This window comes from Mizuhopecten yessoensis, unplaced genomic scaffold, assembly GCF_002113885.1.
Source record: "Mizuhopecten yessoensis strain PY_sf001 unplaced genomic scaffold, ASM211388v2 scaffold10867, whole genome shotgun sequence".
Classification (NCBI taxonomy): domain Eukaryota; kingdom Metazoa; phylum Mollusca; class Bivalvia; order Pectinida; family Pectinidae; genus Mizuhopecten; species Mizuhopecten yessoensis.
Window position 1 is genome coordinate 1497499 of NW_018408761.1, and position 18033 is coordinate 1515531.

An 18033-nucleotide genomic window follows, 5' to 3' on the forward strand; every position below is an offset into this window, starting at 1 on the left:
CCCCGCTACCATGGCCAGGACCTGCTCATTTATGTGGAGAGAGCGATTAGTCTAATTTTGAAATATTATAATACGAAGATAACGCTGAAAGATCTGTCAATATTTTACAAAACATAAAACAATCTTTACCAAAGTTTTCTAGAAAATAATATCAGATCACTAAGCCCGTCCCCCTGTTTCATAAGAATACGTTGATTCAGTCGGTCCAACCGTTTTGAACGCGATAAAGGAAAACGGTCCCTTGTAACCGGCACACAACAGCAATCAATGTGAAAGTGAACGACAATGATGGTACTCCAACCGATAGACTGGGGGCTGATTACAGGAATAGCCACTGATTTCGCGTTTGGCTACTGTATGTATAAACTGTATACATATGGCAGTCGATATGTGGAAGATATTCAGGTATGCCATTGGGCCCATTTCGAAACTAGGTCATGATCAAAGTGTCAAAACTATTTAGTTATCTACTTCTACTTCTGCATTATAATAACCGCATTCAACAAGTTGAAGATCATGTTATTTGGAGGTCATTGCATAAGGAGATCAAAATAAACAAGGAAATAGATATATAATTAAATAAATAATTATGGATTTTTGGTAATTTAGCTATGGCGGATTTGAAGGCAGTTATTTTATTAAGTTGTACAGATGTCTGGAGGGAGGCGGTTCCAAACAGATATTGTTCGTGGGAAAAATGACTGTTTTCTGACCTGGGTTTTACAACAAGGTACTTGAAATGAATGAGCATGGGCGTACCTGGTGAGACATGATGGGGGCTTTAAGATGTCCATGGATATGGCTATTTGGTTGTGTACCGAGTACTGAGGCACTCCACCATAAGTTCGTTTTAATGTCAGAACAAGAACTATCTATTAAATGATTAACTTCAGAGTGTTCAAGTCTGAAATAGCAACGTACCCAAGATAATTTTGTTTCAAAATTATTTACGTTTATTATGAAAAAATCTTTGCCAAAGTTTGCCATAAACTTAAAAGCAAAACTGTATCAGATCACTAGTGTAGCCTCTCCTCTGGCCCTTACTCCAGACTTACACATTTTGACATATAGATGTCTTGTGTGGGGCCAGAACGCACTGCTATATGAAAATGTGGAGTTCTCCGACACCGTTTGGAATCGGAAAGTTATGAGGTGCTTACAACAAAAATCTATGACGTACACAACACATACCTCACCTCTATCGATGAATGGTTTATTTATTGATCCAAATAAGCTCTTTTTATCACCAACAGCTGCTAAATTCTGTCAGTAGAGTCCATGATTTTTTAGTCATTCAAAATTTCCCACCTGAATGAATGCCATTTTTGAAGGTCACAGGGTGATCAACTTGTTAACAATCCGTACTGATCCAGACCGAAAATGTATTATATTATTCTTTTTTAGAAGATTTCCGGACCGTGTCTTTTTGTTGATTAGTGATCACTCCCCGATACCAAACGGCCCCATGTACACCATACATCTATGTGTCAAAATGTCTAAGTCTAGTGTTAGGGCCAGAGAAAACTCAGGCTAGTTACTAGCCCCGGCCCCCTGTTTCATAAAACTATTTTAGTTTAATTTGTCCAAACCGTTTGGAACACGATAAAGGAAAAGTAGAAAGGATTTATACCTGAAAATGTTACATTTCAGACAAATCTGTACTTCCGTATAAACGAACAGGCCCCTTGCGCTGCACCGTTCAGAGGGAAGTTAAACTGAGTCTTTTAGCTAGTTAGTTTGTCGAATAAACAAAGCAAAACAAAATTCAACAGCAATCAGCTACTGTTACAGTACCCAAATCGGATCACCAAACCATCATTTTATTCATTCATTGAAAATTCTGAGGATTGATTATATATATGTATGGTTGTATCAAAGGAAGAATATCGATGGGTGTTCTTACAAACAAAATTAGCACCTGGGGCTCACTCGAGATATTTATAGAACGCTCTAAAGTCACCAATCAGCGTTTCCGGTTGTTGCGTATGTCAGGACCCAAATCGGATCAAGGCTTGAATTTTGCAGTATCTTACACTGAATCAAATGAATATTTTTTGTTAGCATATTAACATGTTAAGATGACCTTTAGAATTTATATGAAAATAAGTATCTATAGGGTGAATACATAGTCGTCGCATGTACCATTTTTTTACAAATGTAAACAAAAAAATGACATTTTAGTTTGAATTACGTTTTCTGGTGCCATTTGAACTTAAAAACTTATCATCAGTGAAGATAACAAATGGTTCATGGCTATCTATTCTTCGACTACATCATTGTTATAACTAATTATCTGTTGACACATTTATTGATTAGTTTTGTAAAAAGTGATCCAATTTGGGTCCTGTCTCCTTTATACAATGTTTAGTCTTCACTGTTTAATTATGTAATCACTTTCTTAACTCTACAGCTTGCGATATCCTGATATCCTCTTCATTGAACGATGGCATTATGTGACTAGCTTCTGTTCCCATCTATTTATAGGACACATTATGCACTGTGATACTGCTACATTCCAAAAAGATTGAAGTCTATCTGGAGAAAATGTTTGCAAAATTATTTTGACTTTTGTTTCTGCTGCATTTTTTTATCACAACAAAATGTTTTACATATAGGATATACATGTACCAGAGACCTATAAAGCCAGAGCTGTAGTATGTACGTCTCTGGATATACTTAATATTAACTAAGAATAAGGAATGAAGATGTTAATTAATGAATGTTTACTTTTACTTCCCAAACAATGATGACATTAAAGTTTCTGAGCTCTCATGACCTTTAGTTCATCCCTGTGTGCATACAGAAAGTTTGTAAAATACATAATTGTATTATGTTTAGGGTAGTGAAAGTAGAAACACTTAAATCTGTTAGCTACATGTAGGATATAGTTTAAGAAAACCAGGCATAAGCAAGTGAATTTATGCAATTCAAAATTTTATTTCAGAAAGCAACACATCTGGAACTTGGTACAGGACTGGAAAAGGAGTTGGAGCAATGCACAGATAAAACGATGCCATATGTGTGTATAGCGGGAGTAGTGGCCCCTGTTGGCAACCCCATGATAAGTCGGTACAGCGACAGAGAGGGCGTGGTCCAGTCCATCTCCTTAGTGGAGCATAGGTCTAAACGAGTTGTAGGGAATACCTGGTATGTTGATACTGTATTCTAGCACTCGGTTATACTGTATTATATCAATGTCACCATTGTTTTGGGAACTAGATATTTTTGGCAAAAAAACTTGTGAATCTTTATCAGATTTTCACAACTCGAAGTTCATTTTATTATGCATGCTGAGTTGTTCTCCAAGGAATTACAGAATTTACATCTGATTAAAATACGTCATCATACCAAAAACAAGCTTAGACGAATTTTTAGTAGGTTTATGTAGAGAATAAGATCAGATTTGAATTATTACATTGTGTGGAGTTTTTTCTTGAATAATTGCCCTTGAACTCATCCATGGTCCATTATGTGTCCTTAAACTATTCTTGTTTGCGATTTCTCAAATATCACAGGAGGGATCTTTCTGAGATTTCATTTGTACATTTCCAATGGTCCTTCATACACGCACCGTGCACACATCGTGTAACATTGTGTGAACCAAAACTGTATATTTAATGTAACAATTGTTCAATATTAAGGTGAGCGATACAGATCCTCTGTGCTTTTGCTTGATACCACAATTAGTTGTTTATATTTGTTACAGGACTGACACAAAACATACGATACGAGATACATCAGAATTTATACCATTCCTGATCCGTGGTGCTACACAGCCTGACCATCAGGTTTACGTGACTGAACCTCGGAGTGCCGAATATTTAACTGATAATCTGATGACAACTCACGACAAGTTTGATCAAGTCAACTCCTCTGTTTTGCGGCGTGGAATAGATTTTATATCAGGGGAGATAAGTAAAGGATTCCATGAAGTGGAGCGCATGTTACTCGTAGGTACCCAGGTAATAGGTATAGGAGAACTCACATTAGAGGCTGGCAAGGCCAGGCTGCGTCCCCCTGTCAGTGGTAAACGATACATAGTCACTGCTCTGAGTAAGGAAGAACTTATCAATAAATTCAAGTCACAGTCAAAATGGGCAAAATTCTTTTACAAAATGTCCTTGGTAATAGGTTCTTGTTTATTGACCTTTTTGTTGTATCGATGGTATACAAAATTCAGGGATGAGCAACAACGAAGGCAGTTATTACAAGATGTACGAGAAGAACACAGGAGAGCAAGGAGGGAAGCTGCTGAGCAGAGGGCACGTAACGGCCGCCAGCAGGGGAATCCAGAGGGAGGTGATGTCATAGATGACCAAGAGGAGCAGGATGATGACCGAGAATTGTGCGTGGTTTGTCTGACAAATCCACGGGAGGTGGTCCTCATCAGTTGCGGCCATATATGTCTTTGTTTGGACTGTACAGACCTGCTGCCCACACCTCTTCTCTGTCCAGTGTGTAGAGCCCGTGTGGAGAGATTTGTACCGTACTACAGGCCTTGAACTCAAGTCTTAAAATGTAAGATAAAAACTACTTTGTTTCCTGAATACAAGATAAGACCTGGATTTTTTCCTGGATATAAGATCAGACCAGACCCAAGTTCAGAAACAACCTTGAAACTGAAGAACTTCTCATAGCTGAAGGAGAAATGTCCACCTTGTATGAAATTTTTGATATAAAACATGTACATACATGTATTAATTAACAAACCTGAACATTTTTGACAGCTTTTCATTTGCATACATTTTGTAGTTAATTAATTGGCAGTATATGTAGTGGTTAAAAAACCCTGAACAAAGTTGTATGGTATGGGGGGGGGGAACTGGAATCGTGTTGGCAGCCTGTCCGTCTGTCTGTAGACACAATATTTTCCAGACAACTCATACTACATTCTACATTTTTCAGCCAAATTCCATGAAACTTCACTGAGACAGTGAACACACTCTCAAAATTTACACCTGTTATTAAAAGTTTGATTTTGCTATTTTTATGGGAGAAGTGCCCCTTTTTACGAAAGTTAGCCAAAATTTTGTCCGGGACATATCCTTTGTACTCTTTCTCTAGGTGCTACTGGATTTAGTATGCAAACACATCTTGAGATGGCAAAGAGTCAGGTACAAAAAGTTGGTCACTGTGACCTATGCTTTCACCTTAGAACTCAACCCTTCGAAGCAATTTGTCTAGGGAACATCTTCTATGCTATTTCACCTGGAGTAACCAGATTTGGTATCCATGTACATCTTAGAATATCGGGGTGCGGAGTACGAGAAGTACACTTATATATCCTACATCCTAAGGTAGGTGTACTATGGATTGCCTTGCAGTACTTTGCCTTTTTCAATTAAAGATTGGGCTCACAGAACTACTGCTAGCGTTCTGGGTGCGGGCATGGGGTATAAGTCAGCCTTTCTGGCATCATCTCTAGTTTTAAAGGTGGTTTGTGAAAATTGTGCCAAGTTCATATCTTGAATGAAATCTGATATTTACGATATGAACAAGATTTTTTAGTATTGTTCACGACTTGAACCAACTATCTTATGAACCAGCTGGTCATATCTTACATTCAGAGCATGAACCAGGCCTTATCCTATGATAATAGCAAGACTCAGATAAAGGTCTTATGCCCACAGTATGAACCAAAACATGGATCATCATAATGACATAAACCAGGTATATCTTAAGTTGTTCACCAACCAATATCCCATGATCATGATCAACACCTTCAAAAATACAGTGATAAAAGTATTGTATTTCAGGATCTCTGTCCAACTGCACTGTGGATTCTCATATACAGTGACATATCCCCTTAATTTTGTGCCGGGTATAACTGTAGCTCAGTTGGGCCAATTACGTTCCTCCTATTGACCACGTAGCTCCATCAGATGGAATGATGGTATGACCACCTCCTGGTCTAGTTGAATTTATGTATTCACAAAACTGTTGCTGATTATATTTTGTTTATTTTACCTTCATTATTTTTTTTCATGAAATTCACGCAAGATACAATTTTCTTTTAAGAAAAGAGTAATCAAATAATTAGTCATGCCCAAATAAATAGTTTCAAATGCACAGTTTTTGGCATTAGTACAGGGATTCTCAAGCACAATAATGAACTAACGAAATAAGTATAATCATCCTATTGATTATTTGTTGCAGGAATATTTCATTTTTTTTGTCTACAAAGTAAACTGTAGTACAATAGAGGATAAGTTTGAGATAAGAGAGAATTGTTGTTATATACTGTTTTTTTTTTGTTTTTTTTTTGTTTAATTTGTTATATGATAAATGATCTTATTGAAAATATCAGAATTATTTTTACAGTTTTATTAGTTTACCTGTCGAAAGGGCAAGTGGGCTAATGCTATGGTGTGATGTCGGCCATCATCCGGCATCATCTTTTTTTTATCCGAACCAAGAGGCCCAAGTTTAATGGTATTTTACCAGCTGCATGCTGGGATGAATTGCTATCAGTTTTTTCAAATGGATGACATTCACCCACTTTAAATGTCACTTGGGCAAATATGTTAAAATCTTTTTTAAACAAATTCTTCTGTACCAAAGATGCCTAGGGGTCAAATGACACCTCTTGAATAACTAATGCTAGGGTCTGGCATGCACCATGCTTGGATTGAGCCTTAACAGCTTTGAATGACCTTGACCCACTTCGATGATCACAGGGGTCAAATTTGTTAAATCATTTAAATGGCTTTGAATAACAAAAAGGCTTAGTCATGAAATTTTGATAGTTGCATGCTTGGATGAAAGGCTATCAAGTTGGTCAAATGAATAACCTTGACCATATTTCCATGTTACCTGAGCAAAATATATAAAATCTCTAATAAAGATTCGGGATGTGAAGAGTAATACGATTGTCCAGTAAAGATATGTAATGTCACATTTATGGTAATTCACTTTTAAAAACACTTCCATTGACCTACTTTGAAGGTCAAAGATGTGAGATGAATATCAGGTAAATGATATAGGCCCATTAACAAGACACAAGCATAAAACAATTATATAAATTACTAAATGGTACGAGATTTATATGCTGATACTGATGCATATCCCTTCAGCCAGATGAAAACCAAAGGCTATTCATAATGAAAAACCTTTCACTTCAGCCAAACAAAAGCTGAAGGCTATTTTTCATGAAAAACCGATCTTTTACTCTTGAAGTGAGTAAATGAAATTTGGTCAAATTTATCATTAATTTATCAATCATATTGGGTTACCTTTCTGTGTGTATAGTCTTCTGTGTGCGATTGACTATTGACTGTGATCAATGTTATAATGTTTGAATGGATTTTTGGATTTTTGAGGTATTTTAAACTTACATGAAATTAAAATTCATGCATTAAAATAAACATGTAATAATTACATCTTGAATAATTAGATTGATAAAAGTTTAAAAGTGAGATATGGGGGGGGGGGTTAGAATGGCAATGCGCATGAAATTAAGATACTCCTTAGCAAAATTTTCTGTGTTTGTATGTTAAGATTAAAATCTGTATCTTAGTTTTAAGATAAATAATGAGAATAATTCATTACATGGTACATAATACTATCTTTGTATTTCTGTGCAATCAGTTAAATACAATTGATACATGAATATTCAAATAAAGTGCTCCATGTATTTACACATGAATATTCGAATAAAGTGTTCCAAATAATGTTATATATACAACTTGTAGTGGTGTTTACATGTATTAAGAAATCAAATATGTTCTACTGAAGAATGAAATGATATTAACCTATAATTCTTATCTCTATTTTATCAGGAAATTGTAAAGAATGAAGTTCAAAAAAAATGTTCCATTGCAATTGTTAGAAAAAGTAAAAAACAACGTATTACACTGTACATGTATGTGTATTATATTTACACTGTACATGTATGTGAATTATATTTACACTGTACATGTATGTGTATTATAGTTACACTGTACATGTATGTGTATCATATTTACACTGTACATGTATGTGAATTATATTTACACTGTACATGTATGTGTATTATATTTATACTGTACATGTATGTGTATTATATTTACACTGTACATGTATGTGTATTATATTTACACTGCACATTTTGTATTTAATACATACCGTAATATATTTAATAAATGGAGGATGGAAACGGTAAATAGTCAGTCCTCCACAAAACAGTAGTGTTTCCATGTTATCATGACAGTATTACCAGCCAAGGACGTTTATATAAACAGTAATAGCTTTAAACATAAGGTGATAGCTGTAAATAACTGTAGTCTTTGTAACATTTCTGTTATTGCCTGCTACTAGCTAGCTAGTGACGGGGATATAAAACCATTTAAACAAACAGTAACATTTCTGTTATTGTCTGCTACTAGCTAGCTAGTGACGGGGATATAAAACCATTTAAACAAACAGTAACATTTCTGTTATTGTCTGCTACTAGCTAGCTAGTGACGGGGATATAAAACCATTTAAACAAACAGTAACATTTCTGTTATTGTCTGCTACTAGCTAGCTAGTGACGGGGATATAAAACCATTTAAACAAACAGTAACATTTCTGTTATTGTCTGCTACTAGCTAGCTAGTGACGGGGATATAAAACCATTTAAACAAACAGTAACATTTCTGTTATTGTCTGCTACTAGCTAGCTAGTGACGGGGATATAAAACCATTTAAACAAACAGTAACATTTCTGTTATTGCCTGCTTCTAGCTAGCTAGTGACGGGAATATAAAACCATTTAAACAAACAGTAACATTTCTGTTATTGCCTGCTACTAGCTAGCTAGTGACGGGGATATAAAACCATTTAAACAAACAAACAGTAATATTTCTATACCAGTTTTCTTACTTGATGGTAACATTTGAATCTTCAAAAAAAAATGAACATTATTTTCCTACCATGCAATATTATATATTATTCAAAATTTAAGACCTAAATCATAATTGAAATCCTTTTAATGTGATAAAAGTTTTCCAAAATCTACCATAGATACAATTTGGATCAGTATTTTCCTTTGTAATACAATAATAGCATGATAGTTTAAAGTTATGATTTAGTTGTGATGGTTCTTAGCTTCCTTGATTTTCTGTGAATGTTCAAAACTTATTATCATGTAATTTGTCAACATTTTAAGGCATAAACAAATCGTATGGTTTCCCTCAGTGTCCATGCTGAGTTTCGGACTGAGAAGTAGTGTACACATTATGTTGGGATTTAGGGAATTGTTGTGATGTAGCAAGGTTGTTACTACATGTATATTTTTACAATAAAACTAATGCAACTGACACTATTGAATTTTTTTTTTTTTCAATGGGATTAAATGCAAAAGCCTAACAAGTCATGGATTCAATTCCTTTTTTGTGAAAAATGATGGAACATTTAAACAAGTATACCCTTTATATTTAAAGATTGTGTTGAAGATCTGTGCTGAATAATTGATGTTCATGTATGGAAAGGAACTCAACAAATGGATTCTTTTTCGTAGAAATGATGCAAAGAAACGTTCAAATCAAGCAATTGTTGAAAAACATGTATTTTTCACTCTTGGTATTTTTTTCATATCAAAACCTTGTATACAAATTTTAAGCTCTTGAATGTTAGCAGCAATACACTAGTAAAGGGAATAATCAGAATGACATTGATTGAATACCTTGGGATATATTGCCATGAATTGAAGCATCCCAATTTGGCAATTTTTTCATGTATTGTTACACTTTGAATTATTTTGTAATGAAATCTTAATGAAAAAGTTGGAAAGGATACAATAAATACTTGTATTATCTTTTTGTAAATTTTGTTAGTGTGTTAATTCATTTTGAAATAAAACAAAAAAACATGAGCAAATGTTGTGTTAAATTGCTCTTTAAAACACTTGACATGTTCAGGTGCTGAATGATATTTCTAGCTATTAGTGGGAGACATAACCTGAAGTTTGTATGCCCATTAGGCAATGAATGGGCAAAACGTGTCCGGGGGTAGGTAGTTAGGTGGATCCTATTTAAGAAATATAGGTAAATCTCTAAAATCTGTTCACTTATAATGTTTACTATCATATCTAGACAAGGAGTTCAAATGCTTCCACTAACTTGTGACCATAGTGGTAATTTAAGGTTAATTATTAACCTGAAAATTAAATAAGACTGAGTAAGGGAGAAGACAGCAATGTCTTTTACTTTTATTTCTTGTTATACACTGTATGTGAGTGTTGTGTTTGGGAACAGTATAACATGTCTCGGCCAATCTAAAGAAAAGATAAGAATTTTGTATTCAAATCAACTCCAAATATAACAACAGTTGCCCATGGCTATGGGAGAAATGATTAAGATGAAATTTGCTGACTATTTGCCCGATAGAAGCTGAAAATGACTTATCAAAGTAGATAGCTTTGTTTTACGTCCTATTAACAGCTTTTGTCATTTAAGGACGTGCCAGGTTTTGGTGGTGTCTCGATCCCCTCTGTTCTCTGTCCCCCTTTTATATCTCTTTACTCCATATTTTATCCCTTCTACTCATTTTCCTGTCTTTTCTTCGTCTGCTAGATAACTGAACTATAGATAGTTAAGCGAAACAATCAATCATTTGGCGGTGGAGGAAAGCCGGAGTTCCAGGAGAAAAACCACCGACCTACGGCCGGTAACTTGCGACTGCCCCAATAGGTCTCGAACCCACGACCCAGTGGTGGAGGGCTAGTGGTAGCAGAGAGGTGGGGCCCAAAAGGGGAGATAGAGGTAAAACATTTTAAATCCTTCTTCTACCATAAGGATTAAGGGATTTTATCCTTATTTAGTCTGGAGCATCCTTGGGCCAAGGAGACCAAATTTTGTATACACAGTGGGTGTGGTCTCCCAGGGGACAGAAGGGCGGGGCCCAATAGGAGAAATAGAGGTAAAACCTTTAAAATCATTCTTCGACCATCAAGATTAAGGGATTTTATCCTTATTTAGTCTGGAGCATCTTTGGGCCAAGGGGTCTCATTTTTTTTTATAATTGGTGGGTATGACCCCCCTAGGGGCATAGGGGTGGGGCTCTGTTTGAAGTTTGTTCTCCTATATCTCAAGTACTGGATGGATCTTTCTGAAATTTCATATGTACTTACAGCACCTACCATGGAGTGCTATACCTTTACTTCATACCAATTATTTTAAACATATCCAGGTGAGCGATACAGGCCCTCTGGGCCTCTTGTATTTTGAATAATTTCGGTGTGAAATGACCCCAGGTGTCGTGACGTCATGCCATCTCTATTGTGGAAAAAAATATGCAAACTCGAGATGATCGAAATAATTTATATATGTAGTTTAATAAAACCACTGCGTGACTTAAAGGGATCCTAAATTTGTATTAATCATTTCTCATCTACCCCAGCTTTTATCACCGAGCTCAACTCGCCACGATGGTCGTGAATGACTTTATTCTTTATAGTGAGTCGATGTACCTGTAGCCATTTAGCCACAAACAAACATTTATTCTTTATAATCAATTTTCGAGTATAACCTAAAAGCTGAGGATCGTAACGTATTCTAGAGAAAAATAACTCGTCCCAATGAATAAAAAGCATCTGCAGAACAGGTTGGATGTCCACTAAATATCTGTATTAAACTAAAAACATAACGACTGTTACTTGCGTCAGTTTCTTTAATTGTGCCATAAATAATATTAGCGAGAGACATGGATTCCTAATAGTTTCTCCTCATGACTTAGTGCCAGACACAAGAGCAACCGAGGTCAAAGCAAAATATTACATCAAATTTAATGTGTTTTAAGACTAAAATGTAAAATAGAACAGTTTAACCTAGCTTTAGTTTATTTCAATAAGTTATTTATCAAGTTCCCGATGCTTAGGACCCATGCTAAGATTCTTCGACTTAAATTACCTTAAATCGCTTAATTACTGGGCCGACACTTTGGTCAATATTGAGTGGTTATTTAGGGGTCAAGATATCGCCGTCGTCTGCCGTACAACAATTTTGTATATTTTGGTGTGTTTTTTCTCATAATTATAGTTTGCAGAAATTGTGACGGGGACCATTACAGTAGTTCCCCGAAACTGCTTCCATAGTCGCAAATCATGCATCAGAATGACTGTGTTGTCAATGTCAGAACATACCTGTACATACACATACTAAATGAGGTGTTGCATTCGATGAAAATCGACCCACGTTAGATTTTGTATGTTTTAGTGTAAGTCAATTAATTTGAACAAATTACTTTTTAAAATAACAACGCTTAAACTTCAGCTGGACCGGCTGAAGTTTAAGCGTTGTTATTTTAAATAGTAATTTGTTTGCGACTATGGAGGCAGTTTCGGGGGAATACTGTAATGGTCCCGTCACAATTTAAACTTGTTGTCGTTGGCATTTATCATATTTGCAAAACATGAATAAAATCTTTGCGATTTCAATTTCTGCAAACTAGAATTATGAGAAAAAAACACCAAAATATACAAAATTGTTGTACGGCGCCTAAACGTTTGCGTCCGCCGATCACGAGAAACCGTATAGTAACCACTCAATATTGACCAAAGTGTCGGCCCAGTAATTAAGCGATTTAAGGTAATTTAAGTCGAAGAATCTTAGTATGGGTCCTAAGCCAGTTTCTACCCAGAGTTGTTGTTCCTTACTCAAATCTTTAAAAAAAATCTTGGGTTTGTTTAGAAACGTTTTATAACTGTTTCTTACAGTATATATATCCCTATAAGCCAAACATCCTGCATCGTACACGTTTACAATAGTGTGTCACATACGCTATTATGATAACAATGCTATTTAAGTAATTATTAACGTATTGGAACTTTAAAGCCATGTGCAGTCTTGCGTATACAACGAAAAAAATATTATTTACATAGTGCACAGTTGATTTAAAACAAGATTTTAAAATGTTAAAAACCATTGCACACTTAAAACAACCATACTTTATGTATACACAAATGGTTTACCATGCATTACTTTTTGTGTCGCCTGCGAAAAGCTGGTGACACATAGGTATCTCTATGTCGGCGTCGGCGGTGTCGGTGGCGTCGTCCGAACAGAGGTTTTCGTGCGATAACTTGAGTTTCCTTGGGCCGACCAAACTTAAACTTCATGCAGTGCTTCCTTACCATAAGTGCTTGTTTGGGATTGCTTTTCAGGTCCGAAGATCGAAGGTCAAGGTCACCGTTACTATAAATATAAAATCTGTTTTCGTGCGATAACTTAATTAAGTTTCCTTTGGCCAATCAAACTCAAACTTCATGCAGTGCTTCCTTACCAAACATGCTTGCTTGCGATTGCTTTTCAGGTCCGAAGGTCAAAGGTCAAGGTCACTGTTACTATAAATAGAAACTTCACTAAAACTGTATACTGGACGACTTCGATCTACCACTTGACTCACCGTGTATACCTCTGACATGCCGTCTTACTCCAAATGTTATTGACAACACTAGCTGTGTAACATCATAATCCACAAGTTTGTTCATTTATTTATGGGAAACCATCCGACAAATCATACAAATTAAACTTGGAATTGAGACAATGAGTATCCATAGCAAGTTCCTTTAAACTCAGAGTATTCTTCCCAGAATAACAGATTTTATAACAAAATGATGCCATCCAAAAACATAATCTATGATTATTGCTTACTTTTAACATTATTTCTTGAAATGAAAAGTGTATCTATTTCTTCGTAATCTCCCAGCTTCCTGCGCAGGCGACACATCCACTTCCGTGGAATTCTTGTTAACCATACTACAGACAAAAACCGGTATGTAGTTTGAGAAGAAATTGAAATGTTTTATCAAGTTTCCTTCATTGGGCTCCAGAGCAAACTTGGAAGTCTCTTCATTTACGGATATTCAAAATCCATGCAATCCTACTGGAGGAAAAGTCTTTGAAATATAAATCCATATTTTTCCTTATCGGCCCCAATTGTCTGTCCCTTGTGGGCACAATTGTAATCTTTATAACATCTTATTACCTTTGCCAATATATACTTCATGCCTTATTGGGTTACGATCACTTTATTTGTATTTATAGAGTACGGTCCTTCAAATATCACCTTTTTGTGTCCTATTGCCAGGGGGACACATCATTTTTACAACATTGAATTTGCTTCGCCGCCCGAGGATGCTCCATTCTAAATTAAGACGAATTCCCTCACCCGTATTGAAGAAGTGGTCCATTCAAAAAAAAAAAAGATTACAATGCGGAAAACTATCACAATAATTTGACATTTGAAATCTAGCTATGACCTTGTCAATGCGGACAGGTATCACAGTTATTTGACATTTGACATCTAGCTGTGACCTTGAGAATGCGGAGAGGTATCACAGTAATTTGACATTTGACTCCTAGCTGTGACCTTGACGATCCGGACAAGTATCACAATAAGTTGACATTTAACACCTAGCTATGACCTTGACAATACGGACAGGTATCATAGTAAGTTGACATTTAACACCTAGGTGTGACCTTGATAATGAGGACAGGTATCACAGTAAGTTGACATTTGACACCTAGATGTGACCTTGACAATGCGGAGAGGTATCACAGTAATTTGACATTTGACTCCCAGCTGTGACCTTGACAATGCGGAGAGGTATCACAGTAATTTGACATTTAACACCTAGCTGTGACCTTGATAATGAGGACAGGTATCACAGTAAGTTGACATTTAACACCTAGCTGTGACCTTGATAATGAGGACAGGTATCACAGTAAGTTGACATTTAACACCTAGCTGTGACCTTGATAATGAGGACAGGTATCATAGTAAGTTGACATTTGACACCTAGCTGTGACCTTGTCAATCTGGTTATACTATTGTGGGATATGATTTTAGTTTCTAAAACAAATCTTTAGCGGTTCAGCACATACTTTGGACACGAGTTAGAATGGATGGACCCGTTTGGTGATAAGTGAGTAATTGTCTTGTCATACTTTACATATTTATGTATCAAGTAATATTTTGTAACTTACAAGATTTTTACAAGATTTAAATATTTTCAATATACAGATAGAAGTTTTGCAAAATATTTCGAAGTTTTACTAAATTTTCAAAGTTGTTTAGTACTGATCTGAATCTAGTTGTTTAATCATTCGCATGGTACATCTCGCAAAGTCTTGTGCTAATAGTACACGTATACCTATGTACATGTACATGTATGTATTAAATCAGTGTCAGCGGTTGAGAGATGACGGTGCAGACAAAATCCGAAGTTCGTTTTTAAAGACTGTGAAGTCAATTTGGACGACCTTGAGTATATCCTTGAACACACAAGTACCAGTGTTCTGGGACTTGGTATTGGTTTGGACATGCAAGTCTCGGTTCACTGGGTGAACACATGAGTCGACCCTTAAATAATTTCACCATGCAGTGACGAAACAATTTATCATTCGAATGAGCTTAAGTGCATACCAATTTTAGATATATTAAGTCCTATAATTTGGAAGGGGCTTTTCAATAACTTATTATTTTTTTAATACGTTTATCTTTCCTTGCGCAGATGTAGTCCTATTTTCACAGTTTACCAATCTATCCTAGGATTCATTGCCGGGACCGGGCTGCATTCTGGGAAATATTTTGATGACAACGTTGTTTGCGTACAAAGTTAGGTCCCTCTCGCTACATCTCGGACATTTCCGGTAAGCTCAGATTTACGACTGATATGTTGTGATAGATATCGGCTATTATACAGGTCTTATTTTAAGTCCAACCGATAACTTCATATCCAGTTAAACGACATGGTTGTCTTGCACTACTTAATAAACTTTGTACATTTTACTGCAATTTATCTAGTTTTGAATATATACTTATTTTTGTAATGGTTCATTTACTTTTTACTACTATATTCTCGGAAATTCGAATTGACGCAAGGAACAAAAACTGCTTATTCCTTTGTTTCATTGGACCTGGATTAAGTATCTCGCCAGAAAAAAAATATATACCGTAAAACAAAATTTATTTTAACGATATAACGATATAACGAACAACCAAATATATTAACTTAGCTGTAATTTATTTCAATGAGGGTATTTATAAAGTCCCGGAAGCCTGTGACCCAAGATAATATACTTCGAATTAAATGATCTTGAAGTTTTGGCGGTAAACTGCGCTTGGATGTTTCTATTGCTTCCAAAGTTGGTTTCTCAAGTGTAGTTTGGTGGCGAATCGCTTCCTGGGCCGACACTTGGATGGCAATCGGGTGGTTCCCTTGGTGTCTTGTTGTTGACGGTCTTTCTGATAGACGAGAATGCATTGGCTCTAAAATGTCGCCGTCGTCTGCCGCCCAACCTTTTATAATGTCTAACGGAGGGGCGGAGCTGTATTCCTCTTCACATTCATCTCCCGTGTCGTCTATTCCTGCAAGGAAAGGAACAACTGCACTTATATTTTCTTACTCCAATTTGCAGAAATAAATTTTGCTGAAAGAATATGTATCGGAACTGGACTAGGTCGATCGTCGGCGACCAGTTAGCTCAATTGGTAGAGCGTTCTTTCAGAGCTTGGGATGTCCCGGGTTCGAATTCCGGTCTGGCCGTTGCATTTCTCTTTTATTTCTCTTTCTCCTGTAAAAAAATGTAAGCCAACCGAAATATTCAGATACATGGTTTCATTATGTTTGACTTATATCTATGTAAATAGCGATATAAGTAAACGGTTTAGAAACGTATAAAACTCGTCGCTTTTGTGGCATGTTTCGGGTCGTCGTCTGACAATGACCGTTTTAGCTCTGAAGACGGCACTGGAGCTGTACCAATTATCTAGTACTCTATCTATTGGTACTTGACACTACACTCCTCCTTTTTATTTCTTTTCGTCGCCAAACACCACTTTAACCCAGGGTCAAACTCCCTGTTACCACAGGTGGAGCCATGAACGCCATTTGTAATAGGAAAGAGGATGGTGAGATTTCGCCGGGAATCATACCAGCGACCCACAGCTTTTGAGTCCGCCGGCCTTACCAGTTGCGCTAAAAGGAAGTTCTCGCTAGCCGAAGCGTGTAAGACACGGCTCCATGTCTTGACAAGCTGTGACACATAACTCAAAAATAAGACAATTTCCTAAAAAAAAAAAAAAAATATGATCCATTTACCCGTTAGTATAAATCAGTAATTACCAATATGTTGGTATTTCTGTTTCCATGATATAGACAAAATTTCGCCACCGTTCCAAGAAGTCTGTAGTCTGCCATGACAAACGCCTGTCCTGCTGTTTCTATTTGGTCTCTCTTCCCACCGTATCGCATGTTTCTGTTCATTCAACACAACCCATTTCCAACAGAACTCTGACCTTGAAGGGAGATCCACGGCAGCAAACCATATCCCTGATTTTTGCGGGATTTCCTTCGCGACCACAGCTTTTTCAACTTGCCACAAGCCTAGTTCTACTATAGAGCCACAAAGTCCCAGACAATCTCGTCGAGTTTGTACTGCATACACTATCTCGAATAGGTAGGATACAGAACTACCCTTACCACTTAGCGACATATCACTAAGTGTGACGTCACTGACTGATTGACGTCACAATGTAACCGCCTCGATGCATGCTGGCTAATTTCCCTGTTAGGCCAACACTCAGCGTGATTTTGTTTACATGGTATGATTATCTTGCGTGTAAGACACGTTATATATAGCAATATATAGTTTAATAATCCTTTGATAATAAAGATTTCTAGAGAAGTACTTACCACTGATACCTGCTTAGTGTTCACACGCTGCGTGTATTTGTGTATCCTTATCGGTATGCGAAAATTAACCACTCGTAAAGAGGTCAATATCCAATTTCCAAATTGGTTTTGTTTTATCATATTTTATTACCATCAATTGCAATTATATAAAATTGAGCAAACCTTTACGAAAGGTTTCGAGGCCCATTCCCACCAAGGGGTTCAAATAATCTTTCGGTACAAAATGGCCCTCCCTAATGATGGTACAATATAATAAAAGGTTAAAAAGCTGTCGATGTAGAAAAATCAACCATTTTCCCCATATTGATTAGGTGTATGCCATGCTTGTTGAGTATGGAATCGAAATGATTGCATATGTTCTCCGCCATTGTACAAGA

At 36.3% G+C, this 18033-nt stretch overlaps 2 protein-coding genes across 2 annotated transcripts; one reads left to right on the plus strand and one right to left on the minus strand.

Moving 5' to 3' along the window:
• Positions 1-227: 227 nt before the first annotated feature.
• On the plus strand, positions 228-7840 carry LOC110463144 (mitochondrial ubiquitin ligase activator of nfkb 1-like). Its single transcript, XM_021517532.1, has 3 exons — positions 228-405; positions 2945-3147; positions 3707-7840. The coding sequence occupies exons 1-3, from the start codon at positions 286-288 to the stop codon at positions 4500-4502; spliced, it is 1119 nt and encodes a 372-aa protein (XP_021373207.1). The 5' UTR covers positions 228-285; the 3' UTR covers positions 4503-7840.
• Positions 7841-15968: 8128 nt separating this feature from the next.
• On the minus strand, positions 15969-17500 carry LOC110463135. Its single transcript, XM_021517504.1, has 2 exons — positions 17087-17500; positions 15969-16329 (listed from the first exon to the last, which is right to left on the minus strand). Exons 1-2 carry the CDS (start codon positions 17454-17456, stop codon positions 15974-15976), a joined length of 726 nt encoding a protein of 241 aa, XP_021373179.1. The 5' UTR covers positions 17457-17500; the 3' UTR covers positions 15969-15973.
• Positions 17501-18033: the final 533 nt, after the last annotated feature.

Excerpts from the sequence above, each read along its gene's own strand:
- LOC110463144 (XM_021517532.1), top strand. The coding sequence starts at position 286 with ATGATGGTACTCCAACCGATAGACTGGGGGCTGATTACAGGAATAGCC. Across the intron at positions 406-2,944 it reads GATATGTGGAAGATATTCAG|AAAGCAACACATCTGGAACT; the intron begins GTATGCCATTGG and ends ATTTTATTTCAG. Across the intron at positions 3,148-3,706 it reads CGAGTTGTAGGGAATACCTG|GACTGACACAAAACATACGA; the intron begins GTATGTTGATAC and ends TATTTGTTACAG.
- LOC110463135 (XM_021517504.1), bottom strand. The coding sequence starts at position 17,456 with ATGTCGCTAAGTGGTAAGGGTAGTTCTGTATCCTACCTATTCGAGATA. Across the intron at positions 16,330-17,086 it reads ACAGAAATACCAACATATTG|GAATAGACGACACGGGAGAT; the intron begins GTAATTACTGAT and ends CTTTCCTTGCAG.